This window comes from Ricinus communis, chromosome 10 (genome assembly GCF_019578655.1).
Source record: "Ricinus communis isolate WT05 ecotype wild-type chromosome 10, ASM1957865v1, whole genome shotgun sequence".
NCBI lineage: Eukaryota > Viridiplantae > Streptophyta > Magnoliopsida > Malpighiales > Euphorbiaceae > Ricinus > Ricinus communis.
The window spans coordinates 4,272,224-4,288,458 of record NC_063265.1 but is presented as its reverse complement, the minus strand read 5'-3'; the positions used below and the strand labels follow the sequence as shown (position 1 = coordinate 4,288,458).

Here is a 16,235-nt window from a genome sequence, read left to right as displayed (position 1 = left end):
TAAACAAATCATTTTCTTTCTTTTGGAGCATGATTGAATTTGATATATGAAATTTTGTTTGAGTTTTATTGTGAGGAATTTTGTCTTTAATTTCTTGCTTGAACTTTGTGACTTATCAAGCTTTATTCTAGCTTGTGGTGTCAAAATCTAAATCTTTATTTTCTTGTTATTTATCAAACTTTCTTGTTTGTGGCATAAGAGGAAATTCAAAGTCTATCTTAGTATCTTTATCCTTGTTGGTAAAGGGGTTAAGTAGCATCCATCTTCTTACTTCAATCTTTGAACGATCCGAATTTGTTGATTAAATTGGTAATTTCTAGTTTTCTTCTAATTCAACTTATCATAGTATTTTTTGCTATTGGTGAGTTAATTGATGAAACCTACAATTCCCATCATAAGTTTACCTATTCCTTAGTGCCGGTCACGAGCTCACCAGTCGAGTCGTGACAAATATAAATTTTCATTTTTTTATCACTTTGGAATTCTCTGGATGCAACCACATCTTGGTAGAAAATATTGAACGACGGGAGAACTTCTATATTGATTCCTTCCTCGTTGCCGCATCATGTGAACATGAAATGTTTGATTGATTTCTTGAAAACAATTTGGAAACTATGTATGCTTTTACATTTTTCATCCTATGGTATGACTATATTTCTACCCAAACATCCATCTTTTGGCCTCTGCACTTTTATTGTCTTTCGTTTTTTTTTTTTTTAATATTTTTATTTGTACACATTTGAATTATTCTATTTTTAACTTTTTCAATATTGTCTTTATATTTTCATTTAGAGTAGCATCCTCTTATATTCATGTTGAAATCTATCTTATTTTATAATTTTCATTAAATTCAATCAAATGGTTGAGATCTTATCATTAAAAAACTAATTTAAATTTTATATTGTGGGTGATTATTTATTGAATAATAAAGCTAAAAAAAGGCAAAAAATGCCAGTTCTTTACTAATATGACCTATTAAATTTAAATTTAATAGTTAAGATTTTACTAATATAACCTATTGTATTATCTAAAATATGAAAAGATTTTAATTCTTTATTTTTGTTAATATTAGGTCCTTTCTCTTGTGAAAGAATAAATACTATGAGAAAATATCTTACTTAATTCCTATATTTTTTTTTAAATTTACAGTTAAATTTTATATTTTATATTTTACTACTTACGTCTTTAATTATTTTGAACCTCTTTACTAAAATGAACTGAAAAAAATAAATTTAAAAATTGAGTTAATATTTTAAAAGGTTGACTCATTATCAACTTTATTTAAAATATATAGAAATATTAAATTTATAAATCACCAATTAAATTATTAATTATAAAAAATATACATACAAATATTAAATTAAATATATTTATTTATCCTTTCTTGTCAAATTAAGATATCATTTATTCTTAATAGATTATAATTAATATATATATATATATATATATTATAATAAAATATAAAAGCACAATGACTAAAACACCTTTAGAATCAATCAGTAATTATTAATTTTATTCTAATTCTATATATAATTAATTTAATCTTTTAATCTTAATATAATTAATTATTGATCTAGTTTAATTCTAATCCTATCATAATTTATATACATTTCTAGTTCTATAAGAATTGATGAATTATTAATATTATACTATGTATATACATACCTATAATGAAGTTTAACTAAGTCAATATAGATTTTCCTAAAAATTAAAGACCATAAGTTAAAAAAAAGATATAATACTTTTAATTTTATTTAATTGATATATTAATTCATTGTTTATTATTATTATAATACTTCATTAATAGAATTATTACAAGTGAATAACTCCATATGGTCAATATATTTTTATATATTAAACTAATTATCCATCAAAATGTATATATATATATATATATGAGATTGAGTTTTATTATTATATTTATTATAAATTTAAGGCGTATATAAGATAAATGAAAATGTTATATGATATTATTTATATCTTTTTATGTTTATTTACTATTTAATATTTTTGTTATTATTTTCTTTTTTATCATAAAAATTTAAAATCCTTTTCTTCTTATATTTAATAAATATTCTATTATATACTAATTTATTAAATATTGTTATATTATTTTTATAATAATAACGTGTACGTTTAATGCGTGTGATGAACAATACTCTTATATATATATAATAAATATATTTATTTTTAATAAATATTTTAGTTGATCATTATATTTATGTATTTTATTAATAGATTTATGATTTAAATAATTCTATAAATATTATTAATTAAAATAATTATTAAATTAAATTACAATATTTTCTTATTTGCTATTAATCAAATAATAATTAATAGATTTCAAGGAGTTAATATTGCTAATAAAATTAAAACGACTTATTGTCATAAAAGTACATGGGCAAATGTTTATAAAACGTTTAATAAAGAAAAGTCAAAAGATCATTTATAAAATGCGTAATATAATATCAATAAAAATAAAAATGCAATAGAAAATTGTCAAAAATAATAAAAGTGAAGGGTTAAAGATGCAATTATCCTATTTCTATTAACTTATTTATTAGGTAACAATGCATCTTTAAGCCTTTGAACTGTATAATTTTTATTAAGCTCCTTAAGTTTTATTTTGTTTTATTTATAAAAAGAAACTAAAATATAAGGACTCTTTTTTAATTTCTTAGATTAAATAATAATTGTTTTTATATTTCTTATAGTAAATATACATAAATATCAATAATTTATTTTATACTATGATATGAATCAAGGCTGCCATGAGATTCCATTGCAAAGGCATGCACCAAAAGGTCCAAAATGGAAATGCAACTCATGCATGAAAACAAGAGTCCAACCTTATTGATGCAATAAATACAAGAATTACAAATGATTCTTTAAGCTTTCAAGGAGATCTGATGACAAGATCCAAGTCCAAAAGGATGCAAGAAGCTTTGTTGGATTTAATTAAAGACATTTGGAGTGTTCGAACACAACAAGGCTCAACCCAAGATTTAGGATTGCAAAAAGGATCCAAAATCATCAATTTAGTGCAATAAGTTTGGGCTGAATTCATAGGTCCAATAAGATTCATTTGAAGCCTTTTTATTTTCATTTTTATCAGGTTTTTCTTAAGTTATGGTGTGATTAGTTGTCTTTTAGAGTTACAAAATGGATGCACATAATTAGTCATAATTTGGAGTTACAAAAAGGATGCATATAATTAGTTGTTATTTGGGAGTTACAAAATGAGTGACATCAATGTAAAAACAGCCATTTTTAATAAGTTTTAAGGGGAATTAAAGGGAGAAACGTGGGGAAGCTCAAAAAACATCCATTTAGGTTTCTTTGTCTTGTCTTGGCTATAAATATCAAAGCCAAATGCATTTGTAAATATAGAATTTTGAATGATAATCTTTGTTTGCTCTTTGTGAGTGTTTTTGCTTAAGTTCTTGCATAAACTTTGAACTTATCAAACTATTTTTAGTTTGTGGTGTTCTCTAACCAAAATCTTGTGTTTGATTCATAACTTATCAAATCATACTTGGTTTGTAGCGTTTGGAGTTGAATTCAAGTGCTAATTTCATTGTTGGAACTAGTTTTTTTCCTAACTTCACTTGAGGAGATCCTTGGGTTTTGGAATCATTTTGATTGGAGGGTGTTTTCTTGCATTCCATATGTATCGTAACTCATTAGTTATTGGGGTGTATGGTTGCTAAAATGATGATTTCCTATCATACTATAAAAGTATAAGTACTTTTTTAAAATATGGAATTTCATAATAATATATAAACAATTTAAAATTAAAAGTGGAGACCTATTTGGTCAATTTAGTTTATATTATTTTAGACTCCTAAAAATTTAACATCAAACGGTATCAAATAGAAAATAATTGTATTGAACCGGTTGATTTCATTTGGTCTTTCAATTTCAATTCGATTTTGCTAATTAACTTAATCAATAATTTATTTTATAAATGTAAAACAACAAAAATCCCATACTTATTTTAGAATAAAGTTTAATTTCGCTACAGAGTTTTATGAGCAGTTTCAATTTGACTCTTTTCTTTAAATTTTTTGAATAAATTAATATATCTTTATATATTTAGTTCAAATAAATTTTATTTTAAATAAAAACAGAAAAATGATAGTCATTTTCTCTTAATAAATAAAAATAATTTTAAGAAATTGATAATTTTTAAAGATTATGTTTACTTTTAATAAAATTATTTTATCATTTAATTTAATTTTAAAATTAATATTTTTAATTTTTTTACTGTATCTATTCTCTTTTTTAAAGAGGAGTTCGCTCTTTTATTTTGTCAAAAAACTCATCTAAAATAATCTAGATGAGCTCCATATGTAAAATTTAAAGTAAAATATTCATAAATTTGAAAATAACTGAATTGAGCTGAAAAACAGACACTTTTTTTTTTCTTTTGAAATTTCCTTGTACGTATATTAAAAAAAGGGTAATATCAGCCAATATCAGCCTTCGGTTTCTAAAATCTCCTTCCTCTTCCCCTCTTCATCTCTCTCTCTCTCTCTCTCTCTCTCGGGAACACAAACATACTCAAAAATAGAAAATGTCAGCATCAATGGCAATACAACCCAAAATCAAATCTTCTCTGAAACCTGTAAATCTCACTTCACAAACCCTTTTTCTAAAACCTCTTAAAATTAGTACCCCTTTCATTTCTTTCCAACCCAAATCCTCCTATTTGAGCATACACTCTCCCGCTACTACTCTCAAAACAATTCAAGACTTACCAAAACTAAAACTTTCAGCTTCAGCTGCTGACTCTATTCTCTCTCAAGAAGTGTCACCCACTCATAAAGAGGTTTCTATCTTCGTATCTCTATGAAAGTCTGAATTTTCTTTGTCAAAGTTTGTTTCTTTTCTTCTTATTCTTTTTAAGAATTTGATTTTAGCAAGTGGGTACCCGTTTTTACTTACTGTTTATTGATTAATTAACACAGTTGAGTCTCTTGGGTTTACTTAAATTGTCTATGTTTAGAAGTTCATCTTTTTAGTCAAAGAATCTAACTTTCTTTTTTTGGGGGTTCTTTAGAAGCTTGGAGTGGTGGTGAAGCCAATGGAGAAACCGAGAATAGTGTTGAAGCTGACTTGGATGGAAAAAGCAATTGGAGTTGGATTAGACCAAGTGATACCAGGTTTTGGCACAATCCCTCTGAGTCCTTACTACTTTTGGCCTAAGGAAGATGCCTGGCAACACCTTAAGGTGTTGCTTGAAAGCAAACCATGGATATCCCAGAAGCAAATGCATATTCTTCTCAATCAGGCTACTGATATCATTAACCTCTGGCAAGATAGTGGTTGCAATTCTTTGTAAGTTACATATAGGAAAGGAGTTTTGGGAAGTTAGCGTATATTGAAAAGGTTAGGACATAGGTCTGCTTTGTGATTTTGGAGTTGTTTTGACCGCTTGCAACCTCTTTTTATTGAGATTAAATGAAAAATCTGATTTATCCATTTGATGATTGCGTCTTGTGTTGTGTAGTTCGAGTTCATTTTTGAAGAACTCTTCTTGATGATTGATATGTTTATCCTGGTGCTGAAACTTTAGCTTACAAAGTTTTAGGGGTATAACCTATTTGAGTGGCACTTACCAAAAAAAAGAAGAAAAAAAGCCTATTTTGAGTGGGATATGATAGGTGTTTACACTTCTTTTCCTATCAATAATATACAATGTAGTCTGTCGTTGCATCATTTCTAATATGTTTTGTTTGGAAAATGAAGTATTTGAATACCATAAACAGACGAAATTGGGACTAGTGGTCTCATCGGAATTCAGTAATCACTATTAACTGTTGAGAATAGCAGTTGTATGACTGAAACATGCCATCTGTGGTAAGACAAAGGTACCCTTGTTAGCCGGATAGCCAATGCTCCACTATAATGCGTCTAGGTTATTAGGACGATATGAAAAGAAAAAAAAAAGAAAGAAAGATGGCTCCATGCCTTATCTGATTTCCACAGTCACAGGAGTAAATGATGTTCTAAATCAAATTTTGGGATCCGAGAACTTCGCAACCTGCTTCGATCTTCTGCTCTGAATTTGATAGATAATAGGCCTTTTAGGTTGGTAGCAGCCAGGCTAAAGTCTTTTTCAGGGAAGGCCTTCTGGAGTCTGAAATCTAGCTCTGGCCCTTGGCCAAGTTGATCTCTGTAAATTGTCAAGATACTCAAAATAGCAAGCCATTGTTCTTTCTAGTGAAGGATTAGCCAACTGTATGTATACTGCTCCAATTCCTTGCTTATTGAAACGGAGGAAAGGGAAAAATAGAAAGGTGCAACTCTAATCTGTGATTAAGATCTATGATCTTATGAGCTGGTAAGATGCAAGTTTTACTTTGCAATCCTTGTGCAAACTTGGTACATATTGCAAATTGCTTCATGATCTAGATATTATTTATCCATTTATATACTAAGTAAATGCCTGCTGAACGATAACATTTGTTGCTTAAGTTTTAAAGCTTTTTAACCTGACATCTCTAAACATAATTTGTATCTCTTATGAAGTAGCTAAATTTTGCAAATTTTAATGGACAATATTTGGATTCTATCAAAGTAACAGTCCTATCACTCGTCTTTTAACTGTAGGAAGTACACTAGCAACAGGCAATTACGAAAATATTATTAAATGTTTTGTCTACGGAGATAAAGTTAAATGCCTTTTCAAAGTGAAATTCTATGACAAAAACTAATTGATAACAATAGAAATTGAACCCATAATATGCCATAAAAACAAAAGAAAGGGCACACTATAGCTATACATTACAGTCTAAGAGAAACAATTTCAGTCACCAATCCCATCCAAAGGTAAGGTCCGCATCAGTGCTTTCCATTATTAATATATCACAATAATGAGGTTTCAGTTCAGGAACCATTATGACCAAGAGAATAGTGTGTTCGCGCCAAAAGCAGCACATATTTCAAGTAGGCTCGGCTCTCTACTACAGATGCAACATAACCCATTGCTCGAAATCTTGTTTTATCTCTTTTCTAAGTTCAATGCAGAGATATCTTATTCTAACAACATAGATACATATTATACAACATATGAGTTTTGCTATAACTAGAAAGCACAAGCAAGCACTCATCAAGAAGATAGTTAATAGGAGTTCCAGTTTAATAGCGTTTAGGCCTGACTGAGCAAGAAATGGAGTAACAATTAACAAGTCAGAGAAGAAGTAAAATTAACTATAAATTCTGTTAAACTGTTTTTTCTTCTCCACTTTAAATTGTCAAGATGATTATGTACAACACTTAACCTTGCCTCGCTACCTATAACATTCTGCAAGCTTCATCAAAATTTCTCAAATCTTCGACTGCCTATATTTCTCAGTTCAAAAAATAAAGAAAATGCCAGACTTCTCATCAGACAGAATAATGGAATTCCAAATGGCTACTGCTAATACCTCAGTGATTTCAAGAAGTGAATTGGTTAACCTTCCTTTTGCTCTAGCAATTGTACTCTTTGCAGTCCTTCATATATCAGTTGACCATCGTCATCATCTACTAAATTTGCCTGTCCGGTAGAATATATAACACATTAGTAGGATGTACAACAATTATAGAGGGAAACAGAAATATAAAATTTTGTAACACCAATACCTCAGATTCTAAATTGTCTAGGTCAAACCACCTTAGGGGATAGAGGAAAACCATAAGTGCCGATAAGCATTCTTTCAAGCTTCCTACATAGGTTTCCAGGCAGAGAGTGCATAAATTATTCTCCCCTTCCACCCTTGCAACAGCCATCGGCCATCCTCATTGATTAGGAAATTTTTATGGTAAAGCTTCCTTACTTTTTCAATTGCTTGCTTCACAATCTCTCGATCAAAAGACAGCTGTACAAATCCAGCCCTTAAGGCACGGACCTGCCACTGCTTGTATGTTTCTGGCCTCTCCACTCTTTCCCAGCCTTCACAGGCTACAACATTCAATGCCTCCCTGCCGATGATTTCTTTCTCAATCAGCATCCTTTCCATATCCTCACGGGGCACAATGGAGTCTAGCATATCAAATAATGAAGAGAAGTGAAATAGAGCCTCTCGGAACCGTGTAATAAAGAACGGGGCACTATAGGCCCCATTAATTATTCCAAGGATAAAAATATTAGGATTAATCTTCTTTACTAATCTAAGAACAATATCTTTTGGACTATCTACTACTACTGTTTCATCTAGTAAGTTCTTAGCCCGATAAAAGCAGGTAACAACAATGATTTCTTCCCTGTCAATCTTAAGTTCCTCAAATTTTATGGTTTCCCATTTCTTTGCTATGGCATTGTACTCAAATGGAACATTGAACTTCTTAGCATAAGTTGCTAAGCGACGCCCAGTTTCCTCAACCCGTTCGGCTGGACGAAAGCCAGGTTGCGGAAAATCTATTCCAGTAATCCGAACCTTTGGCGGTTTCGGTCTCCATGAAAGACGCTGAATAAGGGTAGGCCATTGGAAACCATAAAGGATACCAAAATCTATAATATGAATACTTGCTGAATTTGCTGAAAGCTCCATTATTGTCTTGTTAGAGAGAAAATTAGTGAGCTTCCTGAAAGGGCATGCAGCAAGATAAAGATGGTAAGCTTTTAAGACATTGGCAGCAGATGTTCTCTTGCTAACCAGGCCTTTGTAAATCTGGCTACCAGTACCTGCCAAGCGTGCATCAAGACCATTAGCAAAGCAATGAGCCAATCTCTGATTCCCATCACCAAAAGGAGAGGAATGCTGCCTAATCTGCTTTAGCATTTCATATGCACTCCTACGGTCATCAGCTGCCACAGCTTGTGCACAACTGATCAGAAGGGTTCTCAAATCCACCACTTCTTTTTTCCCATTATGTTTCTTACCTCTACCTTTTCCACCTTTGCATCCCTTTGATTGCCCATTGTGCTCGCTTTTTATTGCCGCATTCTTCAGTGACTCACAAAGATCTGAGAAATCTTTTTTACCCTCCCCAGCACTATAAAGCAACATCTTATCAACCGCATGTTCTTCCATGTCAGATTCAACATAAATAGCCGGTTGCTTGCTACTCCTTGCATCTTCTATATCTCCATTCTCCCTGTATGGATTCTTCCTTCCCCTTCGCCCTCCAGGTGAGTACTCTCCTTCATCATTTCTCTCCTCCTTGATTGTAAACCTACTACTGCTCGACTTTGGTTCCTTAAATAAAAACCTGTTGACCTCAATGTTACGAAACAAGTCATCACCATTGGGGAGAAACTTACTAGCCTCCTCAACCCCCTTGATAAACTGGGAGATGGATTGGCTCTCATTATTCCAATGAGGGACTGGGAAAGTACTGTTTGGAGAGTGCACGAGTCCATCTGTACTTTTGATTTCACTATTGGAAGAGCCATAAGATGATGGGGATATATTAATACCAATGACTTGTGGTGGAAAGGAATTGTAATGACACAGATTTTGAATAGACGAGTTATCATCTAAATAGGTACTCGTACTACTATTACTGGAGAAACTATCATACGGGTTCTCAACCTTTTGACAGATAGAAACCCGTTTGGGTTCCGGTGAAGGAGGGTATTTCTTGCCTAGAACTTCATAGAAAGATTTCTCAGCAGCTTGAAGATCTAAGGAGTCTTGAAGCATACAAGTCTTATCCTCTATATCTTCTTCCATAAGCATTTGACTTATATATCTCAACACTGTATCTGAAAAATCACAATCTTCTGGGGAATCTTCTTCGTGATTCCCATTTGAATTTGGGTTTACACTACTTGATTTTGAATTGGTAGGATGATAAGGAAACTCGATAAAGTTACGATTTTTAGAGGAATTTTCAAACCTGTGTACAGGTACAACGAGACTCTGATTTGAAAGAACAGAAACAGGTTGATTTCCCAATTGTGTTCCATTCGTTGTACTTGCAAAACCCCTTAAGCTGGGATCCATAATCACCTACTTCTGAAACAACTACAATTAAGACAGTGAAAAGAACAAAATCCATAAATGCAAAGTTACCAGTAAATTGAACTTCTCAAATTAACAACTAGCATCTCTTGATTTCTAAAATGACAAAGCAAATTCACCAACAAATACATTCCGTTCATTAAAAAAACAAAAGAAAGGAACAGTAGATTCACTGGTTAATTCTAATCTACATTTAAAAAGAAATGTAGAAAGCTTGACAAAACAGCCAGCGAATCAAATTTGAAGAAAACCCCAGTGATCACTAACAGCATTAAAGGTCAACAAGAATTAGTCATAGCTAAAAAAGGAAAGATAAAAACATACCTTCAGAAACCGCAGCTTAGACAGAAGCCATATGTAGATAGATAAAGAAGTGCAGAGAGAGTGCAGGACGAAGTGAAGAAGACTGGAGACTGATTAGTTAGAATAGAAAGAAGAAGAAGAAGAGAAAAAGTGAAAGAGAGAGAAATCATGAGAGCCCGTGGATCGGTCAGTTCGCAAGATGTCAACATCATCGGGAATCGACGGTGAAGCGAAGGGTTGGTCTGTTTTTGTTTTTTTATTAATAAAGAGGTCGTGGAATTTTCTTTTTAGGCAAGGCGTGTAAGAAGTCGACACATGTCCGCCTAAAAAAGGAGTCATTGTCCGATGTGGCATTTCCGCTTAATTTACATACGAGGAGAACCAAACCAACTAACTGTCTCACTCAGATGGAATCTCTTTTTCTCAACTTTTTTTATTTTGCGTTGAAATGCTAAATTTACCCTTTGAGCAGCAGAGCAAATAGATTTCAGATGTGGCCGTTTGGGGTGTCCATCCGCCCAACTGAAATAGAAAACTATCCAAACTGAACTGAATATTTTCAATTTGATTCAGTTGGGTAAATCAGTATGTAGATTAACTTTTTACTTTATATCATAATATTGATGTTACTTTGTTAGAAGATTTTGTTTTCAACATCATTTAGCAACCAGCTGATATTTACAGGCATAAAAATTAAATCAGACCAAATTATTCTAACTTTTCTAAAATTAAAATTAAAAACCCAACTGAATTTGTGGTTTTTTTTTCCTGGTTAAAAGCGAACAGTGGACGCCCGAAGTGGCAGCCCACATTCCACATGGGGTCTCTGTTTGGCATCTTTCTAAAAGCATAAAGAGACGCTAAAGCTCAATATTTCTTATTTCTTTATTTTTCAAAGTTTTCTCTGCCGTCGAGTCTCTGAGATTCTCTCGCGTGTGAGCTACCATCCATGTCTGTAGGCCGGTCCAAAATCACATCAAAAATATTGGTTAATAATTACACTTTAAGCGGATAATAGATAGTTACTATTAGTGAATTAATATTTATTAGTTCTTAATTAGTATCTAATTGATTATTATATTTGATAAGATTATTGATAGTTGTTCATGTGATTAATGATTTAAGATAGACATCAAACATTGTTGATCGAGAAATAAAAAATGTTAGACTAAAAAAATTGAAAATAAGAGGCTTTTTTGTTTTACGGTTGATATATTATTGTTTGTTATTTTTGAAAAATAAAAGATATGCTATTTTATTGTTTCTTTTGAACCAACTATTTTATTGTTGATGGGCTCGACATTTAAGAATTCAATGTCTCAAATATTGCAGTCAATTACTTTTTAATATATAATAATATCGATCATTTTATAATTATTATACTTAATGAATTAAAAATTATTAAATATTAATAAATCAATAAATATTAAATTCAATTATTTAAAAGGAACCAAGTAAGTTCCTTAAAAATCTATTAATTAGTAAAGTTATTAATTTATTATATATCAAATTCAAGAGGCTATTATAGTAATTATTTTTGTAGTTATATAATAGAAAAATATTTCTCTATTAATTTTGTAATTATTTTAATTTTACAAATTGATAATACAAAAGATAATCCAATCATTCATCAAGTCAATAATCTAGTAGTGATAACACATTTCTTTTTTTTCATATGACTCAAGGTATTTTTTATATATATATATAAATAGATTATTTCTTTTTTAGAAAATAAGATATTTATTTTTCTTATTTAGATTTTTTAAATTTCCTTTCTTACATTGTTTTTTATTTAAACTTTCCATTTTTTTCTATTGTTCTTTTCCTAGCAAATATTAACTATCTTTTTTCTCTTAATTCCTATTCTCCTATTTCCAAAGAAAGAAAAAATAATGCCTTTAATTTTCATATTTTAGTTATTTACTTTTCTATTCTTATTATTTATCTTATTTTATTTACAAGCAACTATCATATTCTTATATTCCATCTTTTCATTATTTTTGTGTTTGTTGTGGATTCTTTTATCAACCGGTAAATTTATCTTTATTATGTTTTACTTATTATGTGTTATATTAGTTAAATTGAAACTAGTTGTCTTTCTCTTTTTATAAAAGATGAAATTTTCTTTATAGATGTTTTCTCTTTATTAGATGCATCTCTCCATTTGTAAAGTCATTTTTATATAATTTTTTGTATATTTTTTAAAAGTTTATTATCATATATTCTAACATGACAATCTTTTTATTCTTCAATGTCATTTCTTTTGATTTGGTGTGTTTCTTTTAATTTTTATCCCTCTTTTTAATCTTATTGATTTAATTAAATCTTCATCGGTTCATCCATATTAATTCTATCATTCACTTTTAATCATGCAAGTTTTAAGTTTTTATATTTTATTTAGAAAAGAAATAATATTGAAACGGAGATTACAAGTTATTGAAATTTTTGATAATCCATAGAATACTAATTTCTGTAGCTAATAATTTATCATATATAATTATCTAATATTTTAACATTTTATTATAATTTATTAGTTATTTTTCTATTTTTAAGATAATTTTCTTTATTTAGATATATTATTCTAATAGATTATTTCTTTTTCTCTTAGATTCTCTCTTTCTTCTTTTAAAATGAGGTATTTAAGAGATTTATTTATTTCATTTAAACTTTTTATCTTCCTTTTTCATACTGCAATTTGTCAATCAGAGGTTGAAGAGAAACATCTATTTAGTTTTTAGGAATAGTTGGCCCAGGAATAATTACAGATAAGAACATGTACGCCCCTTTCATACATATCCATGGAGAAAAATTATTCGGAGTAACTATAACTGGCTAAGAAGAATATTGTTGTCATGACTGCCCGAAAGGTTAAAAACCATCAGTACAGAGTCCAAATCTCACATTGCGACTCTTAGAGGCGAAGGAAGGATGTGTGCGACTGAAATGCTTCCATGCTTTAGAATCATATGTATGACACATTGTACCATCCTCTTGTTGATGCTTATTGTGCCATCACATATTTGCGGTTGTTGCTTTTGAAGCATACAGGTATTGCAGCCTTAGACTCAGAGAGAAGTAATACATAACCTTGTTCGACACATTTTTATCGTGCCTCCTCGATTCCTTTTTCTTCTTAAATCGAAGCTCGTTGCAGAACTTACTTATCAAGTCACTATCACTACCCTAGTATATCATACATCTATTCTTGCAACAATCAATCTTTTCAACCAGAAGACCAAGGCCTTGAACTAATTTCTTTGTTCTATAAAAGTTCTCAACCATCTTATTATCCTCTGGTAACACCTCTTGCAAAAACTAGGTGAAATCATCAAAATATCTCTCTAAGAAGTGGTGCTCTGACGTTATATGCAATAATCGTGCCATCGCTGACATCTAGGAATGTTTTTCACACCCATCCCATAATTTTCCATTGACTGCATTAAGCATATTAAAGAATTTCTGAGCATTCAGATTAGGTGCTTCCTCAATATTCTCTCTATAATTAAACTTAGGCCCATCTACATCAATAATCATTTGCTAGTATGCATTCGCAAGTTTTGTATCCACCTCTACACCTGCAAGGGGTTCAGAATGCTCGAAGTCCGTACTCCTATACGATTCTCCATGTCAATCCCAAACATAGTAATCCGAAATAAATCCCTTTCTGAACAGATGCACTCTAACCTCTTCCAATTTTTAGTACTTTCAATTGTGACATTTCTTACAAGGACATCTAATCTCAGTAACATCCCTCATACTTGACTGGTTATAAGCATAAGAAATAAAGGATTGAACTCTAGCCACAAAATCTCGGTTAATCATGCCATCGATATTGAGCTTAGTATCCATTCAAATTTCAAAGCCTTTTGAAGAGATTTATCTCTTAAATCCAAAGACCCTCCAAAAGCATATGGAAAAGGATTATAAGTATATTCATATAGGCCTTGTCCAGGTAGGAATAAAGCTCCTTACCAGAGAAGATTTAGATACTTCCATATTAGCAGTCCTTAGGGATGCTAGGTTTACAAATTTCTATGATTCCTTGTTAGGTACTGTTGAGTCGAGTCTCAATAAAGGACCTATTTCTTTCAATTGTTTTCCAAATATCACGATTTCTTTAAACGACAAAAATGTTTTAAAGAGCATCGTTCTTCAAATAAAGACACATAATTACAAAATGCTTGAAGGATCTATTCCGATAGCATTAATTTTCGAAATTCATTACAAAGCTATGATTTCTGCATTTGGTTCCAAACACAAACTTCACTCACCAAAAGGAGAAACACTGTTCCTACAAACAGATCTATCCAAATCCAACGCAACAATTCCAAAAACCATTCAATGGAAAGACATTACACTTCCAGAAGAATGGATCCTTGAAGGTGCAACCCAACCTACATCTCCAAAGCAAACAGAACCAAACATAAACCTTAAACACATAGCCCAATACCCAGATGGGAAGGTAAAGATAGGTGTAACCATTGAGTTCTATGGTGGCGAACTAAATGGAGTCAGTTATAGTGATCCTCTCACATTCAACAGAAAATCAACCTCCTCTAGATTTTCTGATAATGGTTCTTCAACCTCGACCATAGATATTGGAAGGGTATCCAAAATACCTTCTATTATCTATGCTCCTTACAAAGAACCAATTCCATCTCAAACTCAACCCAGATTTTCAACATCTGATGTTCCAAATACACTTCAGAATGTTGATTACCAAAACAATATCCCTAGACCAGTTTACACTGATCCAAAGAAAGATGACGAAGATATAGAGATAACCTCTACCCCATCTTCACCATCACCATCAGCCATAACCCAAAACCTTGAAGCAGAGATCAACATGATTTCAAAAGAGTTTGAAATTGACAAAAAACTCTTGCATGAAGATTTCTATTAACAGAAAAACCATCTTAAAAAATTTTGGTTTTTTAAGAACTTTTTTAAAAAAAAAAGGATAGTATACAAGAAAGATACTATCAATTATGCATTCAAAACAAAGCCCAAATCAAATTTTTTGATTGGTTTCAAATTTACTGCAAAGAAAATGGTATCCTTTATCCCTTTAAAGATAAGACCATTAGTCCTGTCACAGTAAGGAACAAAGCCCACAGTGGAAGGTAGGGAAAACCTAAGCATCGTTGGAACATCCTCCCCTTAGGAAGGTAACCATTCCTTATGGAGAGAGTGAGATAGAGGCTACACCTTACAAATTGGTAGGCGAAGACCTAGATAGGAATGTCAAGAATATTGTTCAGCAGAACAATTTCTCAAATACCTGTCTAAACACTATAGGAAAGCAACTGGTTAGGATAGAAAATCAGATTCAAAAGCCTCCTGTAGTTGTAACCTCTCCAATCCCCAATACTGGTCAACCAAAAGAGTCGAATCGGTCGGGAAAAGCTTAAAACCCAGTTTTTAAGTCATATCGGCTACAAAGCCAAGCCAAGACCATTTCCAAAAGCAAACTGAGTTTGCCAAAGCAGTCAGAGAGCAGCTTAGTCTATTAGTAACCTCTGAGTCATCCAAAAACCTAGTACTAGATACTCCTCAAAGTAGTAGGAATATCAGTGCTATAGGACAAGCCCAAAGCGATGAGTCTAACGATTCGGAGCTTGAAAGCCCTATTCAAAAACCCTTCAATATCAACAGTTGGGAATCCAATCCCCTAGATTGACACTGGAATACTCCTAGAGTCTTGCCCGAGATCTAGGAATTGAGAATAGGAACAACATCCTAACCCGGTCTAGATTCAATGCCTCCTCCGTCTACATGAATGGAATATAGATGGAATGTCCGAGTACAATATCCTTGGTCTCTTGCAATAGGATGACCATGGCGGCCAATGCCTATAAAACCCAAAGTGGTACCTCCGATAGAGCCATTCTTTGAGCTCCCGTGGATTTTCGGCCGGCTTAAAGGATGGTGGGATTATCATCTCACTCAAGCACGAACTCAAATCCTAGGTGCTATCCA

General features: G+C 31.5%; 2 protein-coding genes across 3 annotated transcripts; one reads left to right on the top strand and one right to left on the bottom strand.

The window, feature by feature from the left end:
* Nucleotides 1-4,486: 4,486 nt before the first annotated feature.
* LOC8260240 (30S ribosomal protein 3, chloroplastic) lies at nucleotides 4,487-5,721 on the top strand. Its single transcript, XM_002530937.3, has 2 exons — nucleotides 4,487-4,831; nucleotides 5,063-5,721. The coding sequence occupies exons 1-2, from the start codon at nucleotides 4,577-4,579 to the stop codon at nucleotides 5,342-5,344; spliced, it is 537 nt and encodes a 178-aa protein (XP_002530983.3). The 5' UTR covers nucleotides 4,487-4,576; the 3' UTR covers nucleotides 5,345-5,721.
* A 1,471-nt stretch (nucleotides 5,722-7,192) lies between these two features.
* On the bottom strand, nucleotides 7,193-10,679 carry LOC8260239 (scarecrow-like protein 9). Of its 2 annotated transcripts, none has more exons than XM_015726489.3 (3): nucleotides 10,278-10,679; nucleotides 7,630-9,947; nucleotides 7,193-7,543 (listed from the first exon to the last, which is right to left on the bottom strand). In XM_015726489.3, the coding sequence occupies exon 2, from the start codon at nucleotides 9,933-9,935 to the stop codon at nucleotides 7,713-7,715; it is 2,223 nt and encodes a 740-aa protein (XP_015581975.2). In that variant the 5' UTR covers nucleotides 9,936-9,947; nucleotides 10,278-10,679; the 3' UTR covers nucleotides 7,193-7,543; nucleotides 7,630-7,712. The 2 variants fall into 2 exon arrangements, with proteins under 2 accessions (XP_015581975.2, XP_015581974.2); XM_015726488.3 differs by having other exon boundaries at nucleotides 7,630-9,956; nucleotides 10,278-10,677.
* Nucleotides 10,680-16,235: the final 5,556 nt, after the last annotated feature.

Coding starts and splice junctions, on each gene's coding strand:
- LOC8260240 (XM_002530937.3), top strand. CDS start 4,577: ATGTCAGCATCAATGGCAATACAACCCAAAATCAAATCTTCTCTGAAA. Junction 4,832..5,062: donor TGTCACCCACTCATAAAGAG/GTTTCTATCTTC, acceptor GGGGTTCTTTAG/AAGCTTGGAGTGGTGGTGAA.
- LOC8260239 (XM_015726489.3), bottom strand. CDS start 9,935: ATGGATCCCAGCTTAAGGGGTTTTGCAAGTACAACGAATGGAACACAA.